This window comes from Ciconia boyciana, chromosome 2, assembly GCF_034638445.1.
Source record: "Ciconia boyciana chromosome 2, ASM3463844v1, whole genome shotgun sequence".
NCBI lineage: Eukaryota > Metazoa > Chordata > Aves > Ciconiiformes > Ciconiidae > Ciconia > Ciconia boyciana.
The window spans coordinates 132,247,894-132,274,547 of record NC_132935.1 but is presented as its reverse complement, the minus strand read 5'-3'; the positions used below and the strand labels follow the sequence as shown (position 1 = coordinate 132,274,547).

General features: G+C 40.2%; 1 protein-coding gene and 1 long non-coding RNA gene across 2 annotated transcripts in view; one reads left to right on the top strand and one right to left on the bottom strand.

The window, feature by feature from the left end:
- The window catches only part of LOC140648311 (uncharacterized), an 80,101-nt gene that overhangs the window by 37,023 nt on the left and 16,424 nt on the right, over window positions 1-26,654 (top strand). The window lies entirely within an intron of this gene.
- On the bottom strand, window positions 12,017-15,238 carry NPVF (neuropeptide VF precursor). Its single transcript, XM_072855037.1, has 3 exons — window positions 15,098-15,238; window positions 12,919-13,291; window positions 12,017-12,024 (listed from the first exon to the last, which is right to left on the bottom strand). The coding sequence occupies exons 1-3, from the start codon at window positions 15,236-15,238 to the stop codon at window positions 12,017-12,019; spliced, it is 522 nt and encodes a 173-aa protein (XP_072711138.1).

Sequence of the window (26,654 nt, the reverse complement as noted above, 5' to 3'; positions counted from 1 at the left end):
ATCACAGCGAGAGGGTGTTGGGGATCTTTTGGGGTGATACACAGAATGAGGCAGCTGGTGATGTCAGCAGATGGTTACCTAGTGCGTCAGGGGGGAGGATGTTAGAACACACTTGGGAGCTGGGATCCAAGACACAAGTAGGTAATGGGCTGTTTTACCTCTCCTGAATAAAGCAGTAAATATAGCCACAAGCCAAGCCAAAAGCCAGTTCGTTACAGAAAATTCGATTGGGAAGAATTGAGTGAAGTTGTGTGGGTGTGAGTTCAATTCTTGACAAATTGGCTGAGCCTAGAACATTTCAAATAAGGCAGGCAGCACAGCAGCAGGACTTCTGTGAATTGCCACTTCTTATTCCCATTCTCGGAGATATCAATATTGTTTGCTTAGGTCTTGTGTGGGATTTTCACCCCATTCTTCGAGACAGTTGGACCTGGCCACTGGTGGAGCTTGGATTCTGGTTAGTTGGCTTGCTGGATGTTTCTGCCTTCCTGTGTTTGACAGACATGGTGATAGATTTTGATCTGTTTTACTTCCTTCTGCTGACCTTTTCTTTTCTCTCAATGTGGTTTTTGTTTGAGTTGAATTGGTATCAAAATAAATGGATGTGTTTGAAAAGAGTGTTTTTGTTCTGTTGTTTCTTTCACCAGACAGGGCAAAATTAGCTGGAGGTCCTACTTTTCTTGGAAAAGCAGTGTGAAAGAAGCTGGAAGCAAGTATTTTGGCAAGTGATAATACATAAATAGCTTTTCTGAATACCTATTAAATGCACTGTCATGTTATTATTATCCAGTGGAGCCAGTAATAGGTTTATTATGATTTTGGACCACTAGTTTGTTTTTAACATGGATGGCTTGGCCATCACATTAAAGTGAACTACACTTTAATGTTTGTGCCATGTAGAAGTGATATAACTGTATCAGTAATTCCTAGAGTTCAGAAGTTTAAGATATTCTGAAAAAAAAATATATTTTCAGTGTTTCTTTTTCATGCTTTATCTTAGTCTAGAGCTGAATGTATGGAAAGGCTCAGCAGAATCTTTTCCTTCATTTCATTAATTACTCCGCTGTTGAAAAACTCTGTTATTTCCTTCCAAAAAAATACTATGGAATATTTAGAGTTGTGGTTTTAACATACTGTGGGAATAACCTGCCTTAGTTGTTATTATAGAGGGTGTGCTGACTGGAGGAAAAAGGCTTAAGACATTATTTCTACCCTCTAAATCTTTACACAGAAGAGGTCACCCCACATGTAAATCTATCAGTACCTAAGCTGGATGTATCTCTGCAACCTGTATCACTGGGTTAGTGAGTTTCTTTGGGAAACAACTAATTGGGAGGACTAAGGTCCCTGATACCTCTCTGTATAGCTCCCTTACCAGGCTACAGTGGCTGTTCTGTGCTGATGTGACAAGGGACAGGGAAAGATGGATATCACAAAATCATGTAATCACAGAATGGTTGAGGTTGGAAGGGATCTCTGGAGGTCATCTGGTCCAACCCCTGCTCAGGCAGGGACACCTAAAGCGGGCTGCCTAGGACCATGTTTCCAAGGAGGGAGACTTCACAGGCTGTCTTGGGCAACCTGTGCCAATGCTAAGTCACCCTCACAGTCAAAAGTGTTTCTCTATGTTCAGGTGGACCCTCCTGTGTTTCAGTTGGTGACCATTGCCTCTAGTCCTGTCACTGGGCACCACTCAAAAGAGCCCGGATCCATCTTCTTTGAACCCTCCCTGCAGATATTTGTACATATTGATGAGATCCTCTCTGAGCCTTTTCTTCTCTAGGCTGAACAGTCCCAGCTCTCTCAGCCTTTCATCATAGGAGAGATGTTCCAGAACCTTCATCGTCTTAGTGGCCTTTCACTGGACTCTCTCCAGTATGTCCACCTCTCCCTTGTACTGGGGAGCCTGGAACTGGACACAGTACTCCAGGTGTGGCCTCACCAGTGCTGAGTAGAGGGGAAGGATCACTTCCCTCAACCTGCTGGCACACGCCTCCTCATGCAGTCCAGGATACCATTGGCCTTCTTTGCAGTGAGGGTATGTTGTTGGCTCACATCCAACTTGGTTTCCACGAGGACCCCCAGGTCCTTTTCTGCAAAGCTGCTTTCCAGTCAGTCAGCCCCCAGCATGTACTGGTGCCTGGGGTTGTTCCTCCCCATATGTAAGGCTTCGTACTTACCTTTGTTGAACTGCATGAGGTTCCTGCCAATCCATTTCTCCAGCCTGTTGAGGTCCCTTTGGATGGCATCATGACCCTCTGGTGTATCAGCCACTCCTCCTGATTTTGCATCATCAGCAAAACTTGCTGAGGATGCACTCTGCCCCATCATCCAGATCATTAATGAAGACATTGAACAGGACTGGCCCCAGTATCGACCCCTGGGGTACATTGCACGTTACTGGCCTCCAACTAGACTTTGTACCACTGATCATCAGCCCCTGGGCCCAGCCATTCAGCCAGTTTTCAGTTTCCTCATTCAGACCATAATTCATCAGCTTCTCTATGAGGATTTTATGGCGAACAGTGTCAAAAGCCTTACTGAAGCCAAAGTAGACAATATCCATTGCTCTCCCTTGTCTACCAAGTCAGTCATTTCATTGTAGAACGTCATCAGGTTGGTCAAGCATGAATTCCCCTTGGTGAATCCACGCTAACTACTCCCAATCACCTTCTTGTCCTTCCTGTGCCTGGAAGTGGTTTCCAGGATGAATTGTTCCATCACCTTCCCAGGGATGGAGGTGAGGCTGACCAGCCCGTAGCCTCCTTCCTGCCCTTTTTGAAGATACACATGGCATTTTCTCTCTTCCAGTCCTCAGACACCTCTCGCAGTTGCCATGATTGTTCAGGATTTAGAGTGGCCTTGCGATGTTATCAGCCAGCTCCCTCAGCACTCATGCCATCAGGGCCCATAGACTTGTGTATGTGTGTTTTAAAGGCTTTTCAAACACTCTTGTGCTTTTGGTCCTGTCTTGTGTCATGAAGAATATAGAGAATAAGCTTTTCACAACCAGTTCTACTTCTAAAATGCTGTGGAAGTCAGAAGGCAAAAGCAGAAATGAGGTGCCATTAAGAAGCATGATCATTTAAGGCTATTCAGGAAACCTAAGAAAAGGTGACCTCAACACAATTCTAAAAATGAGAATTACAAGCCTGACAACTTTACTAAGCTATCTACTCAAGCATATTAAAGATGTTCTGCACTGAGTTCCCCATGTAGTCCTTCCATTTCTACCTCTCTATGGCTTTTCTTGAGATCTTGCCCACAGTTTTCCTCTCTTACCGCAGTGCCCTGTTGACTGCTTGCTCCTACAATCCCGCAATCAAGGGCTGCTGAAGGTGTCCCCATGCTGTGGCAGTTATGTGGAAAGTGGCATAAAGAAAACTATCCCTTTTTCTGGGGCAAAGAGAGGAAGGAGTCTTGCAACAAGGCACCTCTTGAATTGGAAGCATAATCTGCCTTCTTAAGCAAAATATTCATCTCCCAGGGAATAAAGTCGCTTGATGGCTCTGACAGACAGATAAAATAGTAATTTGTGTTTGGCTCTGGTAGGTGTATGATCTCAGGTCAGAGCTCGTTTAACCTTGCTGTTGACTAATGCAGAAAAGATGAGGATTTGAAGAGGCAGTTGTTAAACCAGTACCCCCTCCATGCTGAAAATGAATATGCTTCAGGTGTTGTAATGTGACGTAGCCAGTGGAAACAGAAAATAGAAAGATCATTTCTAACTGACTAAATCAGTGTTTCTGTTATCTACAGGCGGTGGGCTGAGAAAAGGTGAGGCCAGCTCAGCTAAATAGGGAGGAAAGTTCTCTAATTCATATTTTTCCCCTAACTGTGGTCGAGAAAATAAAGGGGTGTGAGCATTTCAGTGGACTGAGATGTCATTCTCTGGACTTCGCACTGGTTTTGATGTTGTGAGAACTACACGTGCATTTGGATCCAAAAAGAGCCAAAACATACTGTTTATTTAAGTGAGAAATGTTACATATTCTTATCCTTAAGCTGGTGGTAAAAGGTAAAAGTTAGAAAGCATTGATACACAGCTTCATACGCACTTCAAGAAATGCTCTTTTCAGGCTTTATGCCAAATGCCACTGTGATTTTTTTTTTAAATGTAGTTGTTCTAGGAATAGTTATTTAAAAATGGAAAGTTGAATATGACCAGACTTTGTTAACGTTGAAGGTTCATGAAATACCTTTTGTAAAGCTAACTGTGTAGTCTGCATTTTCCTAACTCCTCCAGCAGCCTCTAATTCCTCTACAGAACAGCCCAGGTTCTGTAAGGGAATACATGATTCTCCCCAAAATGAAGCTCTACGAGGAATGTTCTTTCTGCCCTCTCGTGGCCACAGGCCAGTTTTGCAACGACGGGAATTTCAAGGACTTGCATTGCATTTCGATAATCCTAAATATCTTGCTTTTACTTTAGAGAACAAACATAAAAAATTCTATCTCCGAGCCAGTTTTTCTGCATACAATGTACTTATGTGTATCTTTCATTTGAGTACAGCAGTTGACTGTTTAGATTGTCAAATTAAATGCATACAATTTTCTTAGTTTTATCTCATAACCCGGAATGTGAAGATGGGACTTGCATGTTAGAAGAAACAAGTAAGGATCATTTCTTTTCTAGCCACTGAGGTAATTTTAGTTCAAGGGCCTTTGCCTCACTTTTGGCCTGTTCACATGAAAAATGTTGCAGAATTGCATGCAGCAGCTTCTTCATGCCTTCAGTGATTCTCTAACTTATTTATAAGTTAAATTGCACTCAGTTTCCATGTCATGTCAATCAATCAATAAATACATTGATTCCAGTGGAGTTACTTTAGATTTATCCGGGACTGAGGGCAGGATCAGACCAGAATGACAATTTATACTTTTCAAACATCCTATAGAGTTTAAAGATTACCATGTATCCCTTGTATGAATAATGCTATCAAATACAGGCTTATAGAGGGTTGTATAGCTTCAGTTAAGGCCAAAGTGAGCTGCTGCTTATCACCTTTTCTGACAATCAAGTATACAGAGGCAGAATAGACATACATGCATGCACAGTGGTGTTTCTAGTGCTTGTTAGCTGGTGAGGATCTGAACAAGAAATTTTGTGGCAGACATGTGAGACCATATAATGCAATAGTGATTTAAAAGAACAGTATTATACAAAACGAGAATAGATTATTCACTGTCAAGATAATACTAACCAGATGAGAGTATTTTGCTGTTACATGTTGGAAAACAGGGGGGAAAAAAAGCCTTTACTTTATACATTACCTGCAAACTTTCTCCTATGTGCCCCTTTTCACAGTCAGCCCAAGTTACTGTATCCTCATCTCTGTGATTTCTGGGGTAACTAGGAAAATCACCACTGCACAGGCACAGCCTGCGCTGCTGTGTACCAGTGCCAAACTGTGCACCATCTGCACTTAGCACAAGAGGGAAATTTCTGAGACCCAAAAAGAATTTATCACTAGTTATAAATTTGAGATGGGGGTGCGCTCTGCAATCCTCCAGACCACCCCTGGGGATTCAAAAATTCATATGCAGTATAAATACGTGCAGGAATACATCTGTTAGGGAATGTCTTGAAATATGGAACTTCGAGAAGCATACGGTGGTATGCTGAGCCGAGCCGGCACGGGAAGTACCTTCTGACGACCATCTGCTCTTTTCCCCTCCCCTGCTCTTTCCACACAAGACTGACACTTCTAGTTCAAGAGCAATTCAGAATCACCTGCATTCACACTTCCTTCTTTCAAGACTTCATAAGCCATATGTGATCCCAGTATAACTACACCATAGGCACCACAGTGTACCTTCACTGGTATTTAATTTCTTCACAGGCATCTAAATTAAACTTCTGACTTTTCTTTCATAGGTGCCAAAAGAAATCAGCTGCTGAATTAGGCTGTACCATTTCATGTGAAATGCCTCTTGAGGGAGAGGCAAACTTGCAGCTCTCAGAATTTATTATGTTCTCTAAGGGCAAGTAGGTACTTAGTCAAAAAGGTAACCACACTCAAAGACAAGCTCAGCACCCAACATATGCTTTTATTTTTTCCTTGAGCCTCTCTCTTCAACAGCAGGGTTAAAAGGAAGTTTGTCTCCATTCCTTTACAAATAAAATTCTCCATATTGGTCATACAATATAGTTAATTCTAAACACTTTTATTACCCCAGGATGCAGATGTATTTTATGTACTCACAGAGTTGAGCAGCTAAGAGAAGCAGCTGATTTTAAAAAGTTCCTCTCTTTTCTCCTTCACTAATTCATGCAAATGGGCCAGCTAAGCCCTGCTGGGAATGAAAAGCACATGGAGCTCATCAGACCTTACTGGCTCTGTTTAGCATCTCCACAAATTGTAAATCTATTTGTTTTCAATGGAAAAATTTAGTATAAAGCTCCTCAGAGATATAAGATGACCTATTGTATACTTTGAATCTCAGTGATGCAAAGTAATTTAATATGTTTTCTTTGATGTGAGGCAGGGTGGCTTTAGGAACTAAGGGTCAAAACCCAAGCAGAGTTTTGAGTTAGGATATGCCTAATAGTTGCCTCTGTTTTTGAACCACTGCTCATCTATTACTTGTTACTGGTATATGCACAAATGTGGTATTTGCAAAGGCAGATACGATGACTTAATGTGCCCTACAATATATGTATTGCATTGTGCATATCTGTGCTATGGTATGCAGCATGTGGAGTTTAGCTCCTGTTTCTAACATGTAACCATTTCTTTCATTGTGGCTGAGGTATCAAATATATGTGAGGAGAAAGGAGAATAAATGTTTTGCAATAGGTAGAATGTGAAGCTGTAATTGAAAGGATTGAAAATATTCCTTATTTGGTTGTTGGCTGCCTCTAGCTATATATGTAAGATCATCCCTCTGAGTCCTTCTGAATTGCTGGAATTCTGAGAGAAGTGAAAGAGGGAAGTTTCTGATCCATGCTTTGCTTTCAACTCTGTTTGCTGAACCATAAACTGACTTCTATTTGTTTTCTGGCTTGTGCCTATAATTTTCAATGTATTGCAAGAGTCAAAGTAGCTGGATGTCATACTAAGGACAATGAACATGGTAATTGATAAGTGTGGTAGAAGTCGATTGTTATGAGCATCAGAGATGAGATAAATATATTAAGTACAAAAGCTTCAAAACCAGAAAAAGTGTCCTAAATATGACAAAATAGGGGGAAAGAGCTAAGTGGTCAGCAAGGTCCAGAAGATGGGAACAGTTAAAGGCTCCTACTTACCTGCACCATTACTGCTGTTGACTAGGAAACGTTCTGCTGTGCCAAGTGACCTACACTTGGTGAGGGACTTGGGGTCAAAGTTATAAAGATATATAAGGAAATAGAAATAAAGATTCCTTTGTGAAGTAACAGTTTTGTCTTAGCTTTGCATCTCCCAAGCTTGAAGTATCGTAGAATCCCAAAAAAGTCTGCGTTGGAAGGGTCCTCTGGAGATCATCTGGTCCAACCTGCTGTTGCAAGTAGGGCCTTAAAAGAAATAATTATCTGCTGAGGTGCTGCTGTGTGAGACAAAGCAGTACTTGGGTGCCTCTGAAAATCTGGGATGTAGCAAAATGAATTTTCCTGTGCAAGGTTTTTCTGACCTATGTCTGTCTTAATCACCTGACTCCTTTTTTAAGACTTGCAAACATTAGAAACAACCTTCTGTTTTTCCTTTTAGCGCACTATCAGCACTATCAGCAAGTTGGAGGATGGTCATAAAGGGATGGAATGAACTTGAATAGCATTTAATACCTCTGGTTTTAGAAAACTATTGAAACCATGTACTTCTCTTATAGTACAAGTACAATGGTAGCCTACAAATATATCTGAGTTTTCTGAAAGCCCACCTAGACTATTTTTTCTACCAGTTAACTCTAGGGCTCTAAGTGGATAATTGGGAAGAGAAACTTATTTTTGCTGATTTTCACCAAAATTTTAATTGGATATGGTTCAAGGTAAGGCCATAGGACCGAACTTCTGGCTAATCACTTCATAGGATCCATGTGCATAGGTATGAAAAGAAGAAAAAATGTATTTTACATTGTCCATCGTTCTTTGAGATAAAACACACATAAGGATACCTTAAGCCTCTTTTTCCTGTCCTAATAGCACAGATTTTTCTCATCCATATTCTGTGCTACAAAAGATCTGAGTGGCACTAGCTGAGGCCCTTCTACACCTTATGTCATCAGGAGAGCAGCACAAGTGCGAATTGGATATCTATGGGTGTCCATGCATCTGTGCTAGATGTACTTTAGTGACTGTCACTAATGAGAACATTTCCAATTCCTTCAAATGGATACTCTTCAAGAGAGGGAAATTTTTGAAATGTCTTTTTTAGTGTTTTGAAATTTCCAGTGGTCTGTGATGGCCAAAGCTAGCCCAGTTGTCATTTTTTGAAGAAAATGCAAAAGGCATCTGCAAAAGCAGTTGAAGTGAATCTAAGACTGAAAGATTTCAAATGCCAGATGCCCAAGTCTTTGGCTCCTTCTGAGGGTAAAACAACAGTGTATCTTTACATTCCACTAAATCTGTCTAAATGATATCTTGAAATCAACAACATGGTGAGCCCTCGGACTTATAAATTAATCAGTAGATTGTCAGCTGTCCTCTCTATAAGCTTAAGTCAGAATCTAAAATAAGCCTGGTGGTGTTTTTGCATGGAAGCTTTAATAACAGACATAAATATTACGTGTATGGCAGGAAAAGCTGGGAGCTCCTGAACCCTACTAGAATTCATGCCAGTAAGCCTCGATAGTCTGTCACTTGATTTACTTGAGTCCTTTCCTTGCTTTTTCCCTATTCATGAATAATACCTGTATATGGATAATAAATAATCTGGTGAGTAATAGCTATAGCAATGTATGTTGCCTGTTGTACCCCTTCTCTTCCCATTGCACTATCCAGTGATTGTTTTCTTGGCTCACATGCTTTCAAACCAAACAGAAATTTTGCACAGTATAGCATAATTCCTCCTTTATGTACTTTTCACCTAGCTCTTCCTCTGCTGAGGGAAAATAAATCAACAGCCATCTCCTGTATCTGTGCTGTGGAGCTTGCAATAAGAGGGCAGCCTAATTGTACTTGCTGCTGGGCCAATGTTTGAGCTTCTGCTTTCCTCCCATAGCAGCCATCATTAATGCCAATTGATGTGTACCCTTTCCCTGTTGCTAGGTGATATGTGCCTTAAAAAAAGCAGCTCCTATTGCTGCTCAGGGATTCTCACAAATCTTGGTTGCTCTTGGTTCACATGATGTGCAGTGAGGTTTGCAGGACCAGTACACAACTCAAAGTTCAGGGCATTTCCTTCTGCTGTTCATTTGATTGTAAATCACTAAAAAATCCCACAGTTTTCCTGACTACAGGAAGTATAACATCCTGTTCTGGTGGCAGGCAATGGCAAGACTTCTACTTCATACCTTGGGTCCTGGACTTTCCCCCACATAGACAATTTGTTGACCAGTGTCCTTCATCATGGACTTCACTGCAGTACCCAACTGTTATGCTGCAAAACTGGTGTTTCACCAGCACTTGTTAGGTAAAGTGTTTTCTGAGCCTCGGAGAGAAGCCCAAAGATTGGTTTGGGACTCTTACTTTCAAAAGGTACAATCTTTTTGTTTATAATCTGTTTAGATGTCCCTATCTCTTTGATATTTCAAGTCTAAGTGAGTAGAGAGACTAGATATTCTCAGGACTGTGGTCTCACTACTTTGGATTTAATTAAATTCACCAGCTACAGGTTGAATAGTGTTGTGTTTCAAGTAGCCACATTAACTTTGTAGAGGAACAGCAACCCAGGCTCTGTCCCAACTATTAATTTATCCGATAAAAAGGATCAGTTTGATCAGGGTTTTTTCCAGGTTCCTCTAAAGATATATGGAATGTAAGGATATCAGGTTACTGGTTATTCAGCATAAAAGACTAAGACAAGAGACTGGAGAAGTAATAAATTAAACTCTCAGATACCCAGACCCCAAGGAAGAGGAGATAACAAGACAGTAACAAAGAGCAGAACTTGTAGATCACTGATTGACAGGACCTTAAAGGAACCACTCAGCGCCTTGAGGAGGTTCAGCCAGAGCCCTGTAACTGGTTATTGTGGATCTCATGGGAAAGAGCAAACTCACAATGGAATATTTGAGAGGGCTTGCAGGATCACATAAAACTTATTATGGGATGTTTTAAGGGATGTGAGAAAGTGCTAAGCTTACTTTGGGATGTTTAGGGGAGAGCCAAAGACAGTCAAAGGGAGGTATCAAGATACATGGGGGAAGAACAAGCATGGGAAAATGGAGAACAGGGGGAATAAGAGGTCAGCTGCATGCAGTCAAGCTGCTGTCGGTATTTTTTGTCAGGCTATGCCCTGTGTCCTGTCCCCTTGTTAAACTCAATATTTGCATGTTTTCCTGTGTGAGTGTGCTCTCTGTTCTGTGTATTATGTGTGTGTATGATCAGCTAGCAAATTTCAAGCCAGGCTAGCTGGTGAGTAGAGTGAGTGGTCTGAGTGCCAGCAACTGGAGATAGAGACCAAGGGTCAAAGGGACCTGCAGGTCTGAGGGCTAGCAACTGGAGAGACTGATTGTCTGGATACCAACTATCGAACAGACCGAGCATCTAACAGCTGCTGATGAAGGGACCCATCTGTGTGTGTGATTCTAATATGAATTTAAAGCTGGACTAACTGGTTAGCAGAAGAGGTGCAGGAGCCAGCTACCAGGGAGACCATAGGTCGGGACAGTGGAGGGACCAAGGGTCTGAGAGACACCTGCTGGAGAGACCACTGGTCTGGAACAGCTACTGGAGGGACCTGTTTGCGTGTGTTTGGATGGGAGATATGCTAGCAAGCTTTCAGTCTGATTAGCCAGTGAGTGAGAAGAGGATCAGCCCATTTGTATGTTTATGTGAGTCTTGTTGGTGTGTACGTGGAGACTGTAAAGTGGAGGCTGCTCTCTTGTCTGTTGGTAGTCAGCAGTGGCTGTATAGTGTGTGACTGTACGTGTGGTGTGGGTTTTTTTGGGATGCCTAGCCCCACCATTGGCCAGACCTGGTGTCAAGGTAATGCAGCATCTGAGGGCCAGAAGAAAGAATCCCTTAGATCCTGTAGTCTACCAGGTTTGGCTTCCCTGTAACAGGTGTGAATTCAGCTTCTCTTCAAAGCTTACTGAAAACTCAGTTTTGGAGGAAGCCTAAACACACAATATTCCACTTAGAAGGGAATGGTTGTCCTAAGAAATATGAAATGGAAATATGGGCTTATAATGGAGTAGCCCCTTCCACGTGTGTATCTGGTAGCTGTAGTGTCATTCACGTTAACAGAGGAATCGGGACACCCACAGGGCAGATCTTGTAGGATATTAGGGAGGGCATTATCTGAGATATAAAATCCAAGATAATTGCATTACAATATGACTTTGGTTACATGTTATTCCTCTGTGGGGGTCCAAGAAGCTAGGTTTTATTTGTGGCAAATTCTTGACAAGTCGCCTTTCAGATTTATATCTAACATGACTCATAAACAACAGGAAAAGTGCTTTCTCTACATTTTACTTGATTTTCTTTAGCTGCATATGACACAAAGGATACCAGTGGTTTTGGTCCTGCTTCTGTTTCTTATTCACATTGCAGGCTTCTTTTTATTTGTACCATGCTTCTTTATTCATACTATGCTTCTAATTTTGCTTAAAATGCTTTCAATTATACAGCCGTTGTTCTGAAATTAGGTTTTACAACCAACAGGACAAGTCGCACAGAAGTAAATAGAATCTGTACTACACTGCCACTGAAGTAAAGTACTACAATGATCACTACAATTATCATTGCCTTATCCATCAAGGGTTTGTACAGAATAAATACATTATTCATAACATGAAGACAGGTTTTCATTTTGGTTCTCATATGTTTTCTTTTCATGACCTTTAGTTTTGAAAACACATTGCAGCTTTTCCAAGTCTTTCAGTTTCTGTCTTCATGATTTCATTCCAGTATTAATGTAGCTGTTAGAATTCACATCCCTAAAAATATAAGAAAAATAAAACATAATCTGTTATAATCAGGTGAGACAGTGAGAAAGGAATGAAAGGAATCAAATTAAATGAGAAAGAATCTTGGCTTCTGATATATCAGTTATCTTTCCTGGCCTGAACTTCTACTTTATGCATGTGTCAGATGCAAGTCAGGGGTAGCCAACTGAAACTTGGTTCCAAAACAAATGGACAGTTCAGATAAAGCAGCAGATATGATAAGAAGGACTGTTATTGAAGAGCTGGTTTAAATTTTTCTTAGCAATGGGCAGGAAATATTTTTCCTATTCTAAAAAAATTTCTGAGATGTGAAAAAAAAATTTCCATCTTAACTTGGAATGAAAAAATCAAAATCTCAAACATTGCCTCAGTAAGACAATCTGAAAAAAAAAAAAGGTTCGGATGAGAAAAAATCCAGCATTTTCAAAAGGTTGCAATTCAGCTTGGAATTTTGTCTTTTTTTTTAAATCTAATTTGCATAAATTTAGAAAATGGAAGAGTAATTTTCAGGTAGTTTTGTTTGGTCATTTTATAGTGCTGAAATGGGATATTTTAATGATTCTGAACCTTTTCCACCAAAGCTTTAAACTTTTCAAAATGAAACCTGATCTAAAAAAGTGTTGTCAAACCTAATCTTGTCATATGAACATTTTCGGCTTTGGCTATTTGGCATCTTCTCATTAGAAAAGATTTCATAAAGAGATTCTGTGGTAGTTCTTGTGATGAGACTTTTTGATTTGATGAACTGCAGATCTTTCTTTTGGCAAATTGGTCTCATATTGAAATGCTTAGGGAATATCCCTTGAGGAAATCTGGTTGTATAGTCTGGCTAACCTGATTTAATATGCATTTTAATACATGGCTTGAACACTTGTGTAGTATTACCTGGTTCAGATCCCTGAACATCTTGAGACAGATTGACGGACAGTGGCTTCCCAAATCTCTGTGGCAAATTTAGAAGTGATTGACTGGGACTTTTAACAAGTGGAGATCTCCCAAGCCTGTGTGATACCTTTGGAGCACGCCGAGGTATGTTCTCTCCAAAAGCTCTCCCAAATCTCAGAGGCAAATTAGCAATTGGTTTAATGCTTCTTTCTTCTAGATAATTTCTTCCAAACCTAAGAGGTAAATTAGCAGCTGAATTTGGCATCTTGTTTACTGTAGGAGGGTTCATTTTAATGATGTTTTTTGATCCCCAGTCTTTCATTTCTTCAAAATTGAGACTTCTCTGCTTTTCTTCCAAGATATTATCTTTAATCTAAAGAAAAATAATTAGAAAAATGATGCTATCATTTTATAGGGCATTACTCCAGCTACCAATCACACAAAGCATTCATTTTCATATCTCCTTAGAAAACTGCTGGGTAACATGCTTTTTTGGATATTCAATGTTTTTTAGCTCTATTTGCTAAACTCCATTGTAGTGTGAGCTACTTCATATGGATTGCTTCATATGCAGACATTGTCCTGCTTACCTTTTCAGTACACTGACCACAAGAGCACATCTCCATATCAGTATCCACAGCTGTTCAAATGGTGTCAATCAGAAATATTTCTGGGCATAGGTGTCGGTACCTGTGCCATCAGTTAAGTGTGGACAGGAGTCATTGTCAGTTCCATATTTGCTAGTGTCACCAGCTGAAGCTGTTTGGAGGGGAAGATGCTGACTATATTTAGTGACTTGACACAGACCCAGCCTCTTACTCAGCTGGTCAGAATGAACAGGAGGATGGGCCAAGCTACCTGAAGGTGTAGCTCATTTCTTCCTAAGCACTGGGTGGATGCTTTTGACCCAATATCCTGCTGGGCTAACAGCCAGGGAAATGAACAGCAAGTGTTTGGGTCAAGTCCACATCATGCCTGTTCTGGCCTTGCAGCATAGAGATTGCCCTGAGCTTTAAGTTGCTTTAGTCCTCCGCTAGTACACAAGATGCGTTAGGAGCTCCTGGGCTCCTAATTTTTGTGCAACCAGCCCAAAATCTACTTTCTGTGTCTATGCTGGCATACAGTGAAGAACTGAGCCTAGTATATTACCTGTCTCATGATGTAAAGGGCAGCTGTTGCCTGAAAAATAGCTATATCAACATGACCCTTTCCTATATAGCAGTGTTCCTTCCCTGGGTATATTGAAAATCACTTATTTTTGAAACAAAAATAAGTTTCCAACCCATTAAAAATATGTACAAATATGTATTTAAAATTCCATTAAAGACACAAATGCTATTAATCCTAATTTCAGTTCCTTATCCCCATTTGGTGACTTCCCCAGGAGCTTCTTCAGCTACTGGGAGAGAAGGGGAATGAACCATTCTAGTTCATACTCCATCATTAAAATATTAAATAAACTATCCCTCTGATTGCACCTGCACACCCCATCTGAAGTATATAAAAGACAGCAAGATGAAGACCAGAGGATTTCACTAGCATAATTGAAGTTGAATTTTGGTTTGCAGGATCTTTATTACACCAGTGATTATGAGTCAAAAATAGAGGTTGGCTCTCATTTCCCAGGGAGTATTTGCAGGGCAGACAAGAAAAATAATACAGATGAACTGTGCAAATTTGATTTGGCAGCTATTGAGACATAATAAATGTGCAACCCTGCAACGATATTTTTATAGTCAATTTCCAGAGTAGAATTTTAAGACCATTAACTATATTAGATTTATAATGTTCTCTGTTTATCATTATTCTTTGAGTATTACAAGCATGCCTTTATTAATTTTGGATTAATAATGTATCTGTTATATTATGTGCATAAAACGCCTGACAGGAATGTTAATTGAGGCTCCACTGTGTAAGTAAGAAACATTTCAGAAGAAGTCTCAACCTGATCGCAAGGCTGTATTGCAAGAAAATTGAAACATGAATTGATTTACACAGTATAGGTGTCCAAGCAAATGAATTTCCTGAAAATTCTTTCAACAAGCCTTTCTCATACTGCTAGTGCTGTAATGCTGAATACCGTGCAATGAGGTTAGGGGAGCCTTTGCCAAAAAATTCAAAGTGCTCAGGATCTCACCCACAGTTCCCCCAAATAATGTCATAGTAATACAGATCTTACCTCGTAATATTTATCATCACCGTCTTCTCTGCTCTGCAGACTGGACTTCATCAGTTCATCTAAGCACATACTATGGGATGTTAGAAAGGCCATTGTAGCTAAAGCAAATAGAATAAACTCCTTGGTTGAAATGACTTTCATTTTTCTCAAATTAAGCTTACATAGAGAGCTCAGAATCTGTACAGAAAAGAAAACTGCCATCATTTTATATGATCAGAAAACAAAAAGATTTTGTTTCCTATGACATCAGTCTCAAAAGCTTCAATTCTTAATATTAATTAGGGAAATAATTTGAATATATTTGAAGAATGTTGGGAATTTCTTTTGTGAACCTTTTTAACCAACATAGCTTCTTGTTAGGGACACGCTGACTTTACAAATATTTTCTTCTGGTGAAATATGTCTTAATTAGCTAAATTTGAGAGCCATAACAGTAGGGACTTATAAGAGCCAGAATGTTCCATCACTAGTAGATAAAAACACCTTGTTTCTTTCTTTTGTATCAGTGTCCTCAGAAGGATTCTTCTGCTTAAATGGTCCTTTTGGACCATATAATGCTTGTTTATAGTTTTGTACAACTAGAGACATTTGGCCTATTGAAATCAAGTGCTGTCTATTGAAGTGGTTGATCAGGTCATAAGAGATGTTACGCATCAATGAGATCTATTGACGTACATAGTGTCTATGCTCTAAATTGAACATGTTAATTTGTGTTCAGACTGAATTAGGAATATGCTTTTAAAACCCTGCCCATCAGTTAAGTTTTTAGAAATTTCAAAGATTATGTTAGATCTATATTCCTAAGGCCAAATTGCCAACAGCACTTTTTAAAAAGGCGTCTGCTACTTTGCTGCACACGGTGAAAGCACTGGACTGCCCCTGTGTGTTCTGTCCCAGAAGGGGATACAGGCTGCACACTAAATGTGCCCTTAAAGCGCACATTGAATTGGTTGCTAGATAGGCTGGTGAGCCAGACTGCCATAAAAAAGCATATTGTGTTTTTCTTCCATTTGTTATTCTTAAATTCTTGAAATGATTGCCTAGATCTCATATGTTAATACTTAAAATCAGCTGCATAAGGAGAAATATGATTGCACATGGTAAATACTCATACTGGAAAACTGGACTCTAGACAAGTTATTTTGCAATTCAACACCAGGGTTGTAAAATGTCTGTTCCATCACAGCACTGGCAACGTTGTCCCAAGAGAACATGCTTTATGCTGTGGGCAGCGTGGATAGTATGGACTGTTTATTTGTTGACAGTATGTTACTGTGTTTACTGCGCTGTGGAGCTGAAGGATTTGCAGGTAACCTCATTTTAGAATTAAGTTGGCTTTTTTTATGGGTTTAAAGTTGTGTGGCATGCATGGAGTAATTTCTGCCTGAGATTCTCCAAAATTGAGATCCTGGAGGCCTGAAGTGGCTTTGTATTAGAGCTAACAAGATACTCAAACCTCCTTTCACACTCATGAGAACCACAGGTCGTATGTTGGAAACTGGTCTGACATGACTGCACCTCTAACTTGACCAAGATAACAGGAAACACTAAACATATCACCTAAATTGTTTACTAGAGCCACTTAAAGTGAAAAAAGAAGAAAAATAAAATCAAGTGAATGATCTCCTTAGGAGAAATAACAACTTCTCCTTCTTTCCCTCTCCTACAATTTAATCCTTATCCAATAGCAGGAGGAGCAGCAAGCCCCTGTTCTCCAAGCTTGGACCATCTTGTCCCCGTTTGCCATAGATACATGGTCCCTGTTTCTCCCAACTCCTCTAGTTACTGGGAATCATCTAGGGCAGGAGCACAGTGTGCTGGGGGTGTGTCCTTGAAGGTGACAAGAGTAAGCAATTTTAGAGGGAATTTGAAGCCTTCTTGAGGAGAGGATGACATGAGGGGGCTGGGGAGGTGTTGCACAATGCCTACTACCAGAGTCTGATACTTTCTAGTGAAGCCTCTGGCAAACAGTGGAGTAGATAGGCAGTGTGTATGATCTTGCCTGGTAATTCCTGTGAAATACCACTCTTTTAGCCTGGCTTCAGTGCCTGCCCACCTGCCATCATTCCCCATATTCATTCCAGGTACCTGGTGTACCTGCATCAGAGGGGTGCTGGGTTTTCTCCCGTGAGCTCTCTGAACTCTGGGGGATGAGTTCAGGGATCAAAAGTAATCCTATGCCTGGGAGCCTGGGAGCCAGATGTAGAGGTAACATCTGGAAGCACAGCTATGTGTGGAGAGCTGCGGGGTGGATGTCTACCGAGGTGGCTTGCTACTGGTATCTGAGGTGAGCCTGCCTGGCACAGTGTGTGTGGGGAAATGTCTCCCTTCCCAGGGGAGAGGGAAATCCCATTGACAGAACTGGAAGTGAAAAGGGAACAGTTTCTCTCAGGTGAACTTCCCCAAGTGGAGAGGGTGTGAAATGGTCTCCTGCCCATTTTTTATGTGACAGGAGACCATTAAATTGTTAAAATAGATGGGAATGGTATTAGTAAGCTAATTAGGAGCCCCTGTGTGAAAGGAATGCATTTTAATCAGTCACTGGCTTTTGTGTGCCACTTTCCCTTGTTGTTGTAGACGCTATTTACATTCATTTGCTCTTTGTTTCTTTGCTGTGTGTAATCCTCCTGGCCCTGGCTGACAGCAGAAAAGGTTGGGTTCAAAGATCTGGCACTTCCTTCAGAAAACTGCTGGAAAAAGTGAAGTATGATGGGAATAAGCACAGTTCTGCAGAGTCTCAAGGGACAATGCTTCCCCTTTACATTCTCTGAGACTGTTCTACAATATGTTGTTTTAGAGTGGGATGTGGTGGATAGGGAGGGAAAAGATACTGGACCAGTAATGATTCATGAAGAGTGGTTGTATGTGCATGCATAAACAAATGTATGTAGGAAGTAAGAAAGTATCATCTGTCCTCCAATACCATCCGATACCAGTGCCTTGGTATTAGCCCTCCTCTCAGAGTAGGTGACTTTTTTTTTTTTAATATAATAAATATTCTTGGCAGGGAAATGGAGTTTTGGGGATACCAAAATTTTTGGTATTTGCAAATCTGGGCCAAATTCTTTGGAAAACAGAGGGAATAAAAGGAGGATGTCAATGGAGAAGACCTCTAGAAGGAGCCCATGTCCTCTTAGTGCTCTGGCAGGTCAGGGACAGCAATTGTCTCTTTTCACTGAGGACTGAGTGCAGGTTCCTGACTCTCTGGAGCCTCATGTCAGGGGGCTTCCATCTGTGGGAACAGATGGATTTTCCAAGTTCCTTTTCTTTATGGTAACAATAAAGAGAATAATGAATGCAATTCATGCACTAATATCTATCTAACATGTGGTCATTTACCATTGGGCTTTCCTTTTACCTAGCTGCTGGTTTATGAACCTCTCTTGATCAATGATCTTTCAATTAACTGTGTGAAGATATTTGCTTTCTAAATTAAATGGAATTGGCAAGATACAAAAACTCTCCTGCATTGTTTGGCACAAATACAAATTTTGTTTTCCCTAGACAGAAGAGGAAAATGTATTGCTGTTCTCTAAGCTGCATCAGGCTTTCTTGACATTCAGTTTGTCTCCTATGTATGTTGATTTTTCTATTCAACATAAAGTGAAGTATTCAGGTGTTTTGCATGCCAGGCAGTCAGAGAGTTGTACGTCCCTGTACTTTCTTATGTATTAATTTGGCTTTGATGGCTCTACAGTAGGAATTCTTTGGAAATTTCAAGTCAAGCAGTTACAATGATTGTTCATTATCTTTCCTGAGGAAGGGCTTGTTAGACCCTAGTGCTCAAGTACCAGAACGGATAATGTGAGCACTTTTCACCAATGTGAGTGCAAATTCTGCTATGTTGTTTAGACCATCTTCAGTAGTGGCATAAGCTGGCCCAGCTGACTTCAAACTGAGACACCTGAGGCATTCTGGTGATCTATTAAAATTATTTATTTGCAGAGGGAAGACACATTTGTTGGTGGCTACAAACAGTGTTGGAGAAGAGGGCTGTCTATTCTTGAATTGCTCCAGCTTGATCCACAAAGGGTCTGATTAAGGCATATGGAGGGGAGGGGGCTCTGAGTATTGTTGAAAACAACTTTTGAGTTCCTAGCCTCTTGTCCCACACTTGTTTTGTCTTGCTATCTCACATTACTCATCAGCCAAGCTATTCAGAGGAATTGACCACAACTGAACTTCTGTTTTGAAAATTCTCCAGTTAAATTCTCCCTCCCATCTACATGTGAAATGAGCCTCACAGGCAGGCAGGGCCAATTTTAAGAGTTTTCCTGCAGGTGCGTGCTACAAACTAGGTCAAGGTAGTGCTTGCTTCTTTTTTTCTCTTCATTTATTGTAGGCAGGCACAGGAAAGAGCATTTATTTTGGCTTAGTGGTACAACAGTAAGGTGGATCTGATCTGTGATGAGTTACTGCAGTGACTTGATGTATATCTACTTTAAAAATGTGACATTAAAATGTAATTAGTAGTAATGGCAAGAGTAGCTCAATTTCATAAGCAACTCAATGCACAGTAAGTTATTTGATTCCAGTGAAAGAACAAGTTTTAATATTTCTCTTTCTTTATATAAAAATATACTGATAAATCCTTATCCATTATTAACAGCATATTGTGTGAAAATTGCATGTTATATCACTCATGCCACCAATAAGCATCTGTGCATTTCCATAATGATAAATCATTCATAATATATTCATTTTGCCATTATGTATTATATGACCTATTCTATGGCTCATTTTGAAGTAAGAAGATTTAAAAATGTATCATTTTTTTCATTGGCAAACAATTCTGTTAATTTTTCACCCATTCCTGTGGCATGCAGTGGGTTGTGCTGGCTTTGCTGTGTTGTGCTTCAGTTCTGGTGCACAATCCAAGGAGTATTTGCCTGGAATATACATGGCTCAAAGCAGATAGTCATACCTCCACTGCACTCAGTATCCTGACATTGTATGTGTATGTAGGCCTAGTGTCCCTCTTGTACTGACAGTAAATATTTCAGTGATCAGGGGAACCAGTGAAGCTTGGTTTCCCATGACTTTGTGATTGAAGAGTAAATGACAGTGTGTATTCTCTGAGGTCCAGTAAGGATTAACCTTACTGTAGGACCCCTGCGTGAGCAGTGCGTCTATCCTCTCTTGCCATGCCTGTTATCATGAAGTGGAATTTCAGCGAGACCTCCTTGCCAAATTCAACTGAACTTGGCTTCTAGACTTGAAAGTTATCAAGGGTGACTGACAGACACACACTTATGCACAGAGAAACAGATTTGCCTCATTTCATTAGGAAACCAATACTAAATCAGGAGTGACCACAGGTATAAAACCTCAACATCTGTACAATTGCTGTGGGCACAGTGATAATTTCTATCTTTATTAATGAGGCATTAGCTCAGCTTTTGGGATTTTGCATAAGAATAGGGGAATTTACTCTACTATGAAAGCCCCCTTCTTTGTGTACTATAGCTTGGTAAGGAAAAACAACCTTTGTGAAAGAGCCCTCTCTGATTTGCAGAATCAGACCTTCAGTTTTAAACCAGATTTTCATCTACATGTAGCTCTGAGCTTTCCCGTTAGCCGGGTAGTAGTAAACAAAGGACAAATGCATGCAAATATCAAGGTACAAATAATCTTATTTTAAGGTTAACCCCTATGAATTTGTCTCCAGTGTTAGAAGATATTTTCCTCCTTGATTAGCTAAATCCAGGATATGAATGTGTAGCTTCACATTTTAATAGATTTTTTTATTTTTTCCTTGAGCTTTTGAAGCAGCAGAACAGCATGAGAGACAGAAAACAATGAGAGGCTTGAGTTATTATGGTAACAAGCTGAAAATGACTTTATCTTCTTGGTAAAGAAGGTGTGAACAATAATTCTGGATTAGACAGGTTTTTCAATTATACATTCGTGTTAGTAATAAAATAAACATGTTTTCAATAACATTTGGGATATAAATACATTCTTCTTTTTTACTAACTACTCTGCAGAGTATAATCCTGTACTTACCAATCTACTACAGTGTGTAGCAGCTCTAGCCCATTCTTGTCTATTAAAAATTAAACCCTTTTACCATACATTATTAAAAGTGCTTTGGTTGGCTGCAAATCAAGAAAGACTTCATAAAGTCTTAGAAGAACGAGAAATCTGATTAAATCTAGGGTCCACAGGCAGCAATGGAAAGTGCATGAGAAAAAAAAATACAACATTAAATTATGTCTTAAAAACTCTTTTAGGACTTTAAAAAATCATTAGCAGCTTTTATTCAAGTTAACTATTAACCAAGGGACTCTTAATAGATTCATTATCCCATGTTCCCCCTTCCCTTTTTCAGCTTGGAACCTGTGTTAGTTATAGATACAGATGCCTTCATTCCTTGTTCTCACCTTTTTCAGAATGATGTTTTTCTAGAAATACTGTGCTCATTTAATAGTTCCCCTATGCCTTGTATATAAACACTGAGGAGCGTGAAGATTACATTATTTATTAGCTGAATTGTGGGTTGCAGGGTCTGATTTTCACTTTAGGAAAAACTGTAAGCAATTTAGGAGAGGAACAAGATTAAAAGAAAACACCTATGTTTCTTGGAGGGAGAAAGGGGCTGCAAGCATTTTACTGACAAAGCTGAGAAGCAGGTCCAGCTTATTTGAAATAAAGCTTCTCTCTCTCTTTTTTTTCTTAATGTAGCTTTTTAAAGGGGAAAAGGAGAGAAAAATCTGTTCTTTTCATCCTTGCTGTTTCATGACAGTGACGTTAAGACAGTATCCTGGAATGGGAAGTAGCATTTCACTGGGAAGTACTGAACTTTACATGTGGTGGTGAAGCAGCTGACTTAACCTGGAGCCGAGTGTTAGCCACGAGGTCTGTAACATCTCTTTACCTTGTGGAAAAGTGACAGGGAACGTGAAGCAGCACAGCCAACACACTGGGGGCATGGTCCACAGCTGGGAGTTATTTTTGTTGCTTGCATAGAAGTGATAATTCACAATCCTAGCTCAAAAGGTCCCCATCCCACCACCATGAGCATAGGGAGAGGTGGGGTGCACTTCTGCCTCATTTCAGGCACGCATCTCCCTGTGTCAAGGTCAGGGCTGTGCTCACCTCTGTCAAACTGGACCACTGAGAGTCTGCCGGCAGCTCCTTGCCAGCTCCAGAGGCTTGCCAGCTCATGCCAGCTCCCATTGCTGTTGACCAAACAAGCTGGAGCCAGAAAAAGGCTTGACAGACTTCTCTGCTGTCATCTCGCCTGGGAAAGAAATGAGGACCTGCCAGGAGCCAGGAAGCCATTGAGCAAGCCTCCTGCCAGGGCCACTTCCCAGGGAGAGGGTCAAGGGCTTCTCAGCTGATTGAAGTAGGGCTTGGGAAGAGAGGGACCAACTTGACTGAAAACAGGCAAGATTAACCGTGCAGACTGTTGTCCGATTATCACAGATTTTGTGCAGCTTTCTTTGAAACATGGTACTGGATATTGCTTGAGATAGCGTGCTAGGCTAGCTGGACAGCTTGGCTGCTATAGCACTGAAATTTTTATGGTCTTGTGAAAAAAGAGTCACTCTTCTCCACTACTTTCCCACCTTCTCAATTTATTTTTTTTTAAATTGTCTGTGCATCCCTGTTCATCTGAAATATAGAGCACAGATTCTTACGAAGGTCTGATCCCTACGGTCTGACCATGGGATCAGAAGGTTTCTAATGGGAAGACTGGGAATGGTAAGGTCCAAGTGAGTACTGGAGCTAATGTTCTGCAGCTCCTCTGTGATATCTCAGGGCAGTTGAATGGGGAAAGTCCATGAAGAATTAAAAAAAAAAGCACTGAGAGGACAAATCTATCACCTGAATACAGGATGGAACATGCCATTTTCAGCTGAAAGGATCTAGAGGAAAAAAACAGGATTACTCACGTTTAATTGCTGTGCTGATTTGGGGACCATATATACTGAAACAGCTGTGTGCAACCTCACTTTCGTTTTGAAAGAGAACATTTCAAAACTGTTGCACAGTGTCCTCCTAATTTATGAGTAAAGAACATTTATTGATCCTGCTAGGAGTTACCAGTAATGCCCAACATTTCTGGGACAGGCTGGCAATGGCCTGGAAGAGTCACTTTTTAATTCTTGATGTATTGGCTTGGGCATCAGATAAACATATACTGGAAGAAGTTTGAATACCACGCTGTTCCTCAAAATCCTTATCAGATGCCAAGTCAGTTCGTTTGCTGCTCAGTTCCCTGAACTTTGCATAGATTTTCTTAGAGACAAAGTCAAGGACTTGTTGTCCCAGTAGCAACGGAGCTTTGGTGGCAGTTGCTGCATGGTAAGGGAAGTGCTAGGAGCAATGAGAGCTGTGTGTGGTGCCTGTGAAGGAAGAGAGTAAGAGGCAGAAAGAGCAGGAGGAGAAGAGCAAAGCTGGACAGTCTGTGCAGGGCATCAATACAAAACTCAGTTCCTTGCTCTGTAAAGTGTAAGAACTAAGTAAATTTTGAGTTATAGGGCTGTAATTCCATCGCTGGATTGTGGTGACTGTATAAAGCCACTTGAGCTTTGCTCTTATAGTTTATGATATCACCACAATCCCCTGGTGGATTTACAGCCCTGTAATTTTTTACAGTAGTGAGTTGTTTATTTTTCTGTTTACAACAGTACATCACTGGAGATATTGATAATGGTCACCTAGTTCTATCATATAGTTCCCTATACTCTTGCATTTGTTTTTGTAGAAAAAATTTAAATCGTTCTTTGGAGCAGGCTGCCAGAGGCTGGGGGCATAGGGGGGAAGCTCCTTTTCTGCCTCTCTTTGTCTCTTTAAAGACTGTTTAATTTAGCAACTATTTGTCCAGACGCAGGAGGGCATAATGACTACCAATTTCACATCTCTGTATGACAAACAGCTGTATGACTCCTACTTTCACATATTTTCTTTTCTCTTTCTTGCCCCCTGCTGTATATTAATTTCTCAATTAAAGTTAATCTCGCCAGCCTCTCGCACAGGATGTCACCGTAATACGAGGCTGAGGGGAGGTCAGTGTGGTACACCACAGGTGGGAGCCAGGCCTGAGCAAGAGGCAGGTCTTGGGCTTGATCCCACCGTAACGCCCTGCCACGAATTTGGGTTCAGAGCAGATGGATGTAACCATTAATTTGATTAGTTGTGAGCGTGGCAGGGAGGTAATCACAGCAAAAGGGGATGAGCATGGTAGGTAGCTAATTTACGTGCCATGTGCTAGGCTGCTGTAGTGTCACAGCCGTATTCTGTTCCACAGGTAACTGTGCCAATTATTTAGTGTAAATCAATAAATTACTCAGGTCTAACAATCAGCTCAGTTGGAGAACCTACCCATTGTACCCTAAGCACTGAGAGCGGAGGCATCACAAACTTGGCAGCCGCGCTGGGAAGCTGCTTAGGAGAGTTAAAAGCATTTGAATAGAGAGGTGGGGGATGCCCAGAAGCTTTTGATTTTGGTGGAAGTAACTGACCTCGGCATTTAGAAAAACTTGGTGTCTCTACTAACATCTTTCAGTACAACTTTCAATGATTTTACTATAGGTCAAAAAGTATGTCTGTGGCCAAGAGGAACGAAACCTCTGTCTCCACATGTAGACTAATGGGTGTATAATAGATATGTCTGCAGGACTGCGATTTTAGATGAACACAAATTATTGGAAAGGATTTTTATTATGAATACTGAGTTATCTCCAATTCTAATCCAGAAAATTACCATTGCAGAGTCATAGGATCAATCACATGTGGGGATTTTCTGTTTCTTCTTGTTGTAAACAAGATGCTGGGTGTGACACATGATAATCATTCTGTCTAATTGTTCAGTCTGGGATGTGAAGAAATATGCTAAAAAATCTATCTTGATATATCTGCTTTGCCAAGACTCCTAAGATAGGACATTTGTTTAGGAAAAAAGCCCACACACCCCCCTCCTTGACACTAAATCTACTGATTTAGATCATAAGTTGGTATTTTCAGGGTGTCTTTTTAATTAAACTACACCTAAAAACCTAAGATGCCTAGACATTAAGAAGTGGATTTTAGCTAGTGCCCTCCTAAGCACTGGTCAATGCAATACTTACTGCAATTTCACGTGAAGCATTTTTTGTCAGATTTTTGTGCACTCTATCCTAGGTTAGGCCATGGTAGTGCCTGAAACAGCTCAGCATTTTCTAGATTTTACTTGTGTGAAGACCTTCATTATTGGTAAAATACCTAAATTAGGCTATTATGCAATTTGGTTATCATTCTTCCTTTGGGCACACAATGCTTTATGCAAATAAAAAGAAACAGAAGAGCAACTCCAAAGGATTTATTCAGCAGTCTCTCAATTTAACCACATGGGGGCATGAGATATTTATTTAAGAGAGGTTTTTGGGCACATGGTTGCAAAATATATGGTGATAGGAAGCCTTACTGGTAAACTGGGGTCAGAATTGTCACTTGCTTTTTAGCTCTTTGCTTGTAATCAAAAATACTTAGCAAACAATTATCACAAATGACATTAACCTAAAATATTGTAACAAACAAAAACACAGTGTGGACAGGAAAGAATATCAAAACAGATTTTAAATATCCCCATTAGTTAATCTGGCCTCTAAATATATTTTTATGATTCTATTTTGGTGCCTCTGTAAACAAAATCTGAAATCTTCCATATAACCCTGCACATCTGACTTAAATAACCTAAACATTTAAATTAAATGAGAAGGAGGCTGCTCTGAGATATAGAAACCTAGATCTGGAGTAAATCCATTTCATTAATTGCCTAGATGACATTAATTTTTGTCATTCATTTGCAAGATGAGTAATACGCTCTATACATTTCGGCCCAGATCCAGCAAAGCACATAAAATCATAGTTAATGATGTTAAGTGCTTGAGTAGTTCCTGAGCACATGCCTTAAACTGAGTACATATTGAAGTGCATTCCAACACAGAGAAAGTGGCAGAATCAAACCTTTAATTAGTTTTAAAATGGAATTCAAAATGCAATGCAATTCTTTGCACTTTACATTGAAAAAAATGCATGCGTTGAGACTCTCTCGGGACAGAGATGACTAAACCTATTTATCCACTTTGGTTTCCAAAGGGAATGAATGCTCATTGTTTTCTGCTGTTGTTCTCCCCTAAATGTATAAATTTATTTTGCTCAGTCAACTGGTTTGTTTACAGCAGAATATTTATATGAATATTTCCAAGTCTGTTATTTTATGGACTTTTTTATTTATAAGATACTTTGAGCATTTTATTGGTATTTAAGAGGGTGGAATATTTTTACTTCTGCTTCTGTAATTTTAAATCAAAGCAAAAACAAGCAGCAGTAACACCATATAAGCAAGTGTTCACAGTACCTGAAAGCTTGTTTCTTTTAAAAATAATCTGAAAATCAGGATTTTGTACTGCACATTTCTGATCCAAATATTTATGCTCACATAGCTCAAAAGAACCATAAATTTAGGTCTTGTATTTCGAGCCATTGTGTGTTTTCCACTCTGCAGTTTTCGGCATGTGCCTTTGACATACCGATCTCTGTCCAAACTAGATTACTGCACACAGGTGAA

What these genes read in the sequence shown, in the direction of transcription:
- NPVF (XM_072855037.1), bottom strand. Translation starts at nt 15,238, where the DNA reads ATGAAAGTCATTTCAACCAAGGAGTTTATTCTATTTGCTTTAGCTACA. An exon ending in GTGATGATAAATATTACGAG is followed by an intron (nt 13,292 to 15,097) that starts GTAAGATCTGTA and finishes ATTTTTCTTTAG; the next exon opens with ATTAAAGATAATATCTTGGA.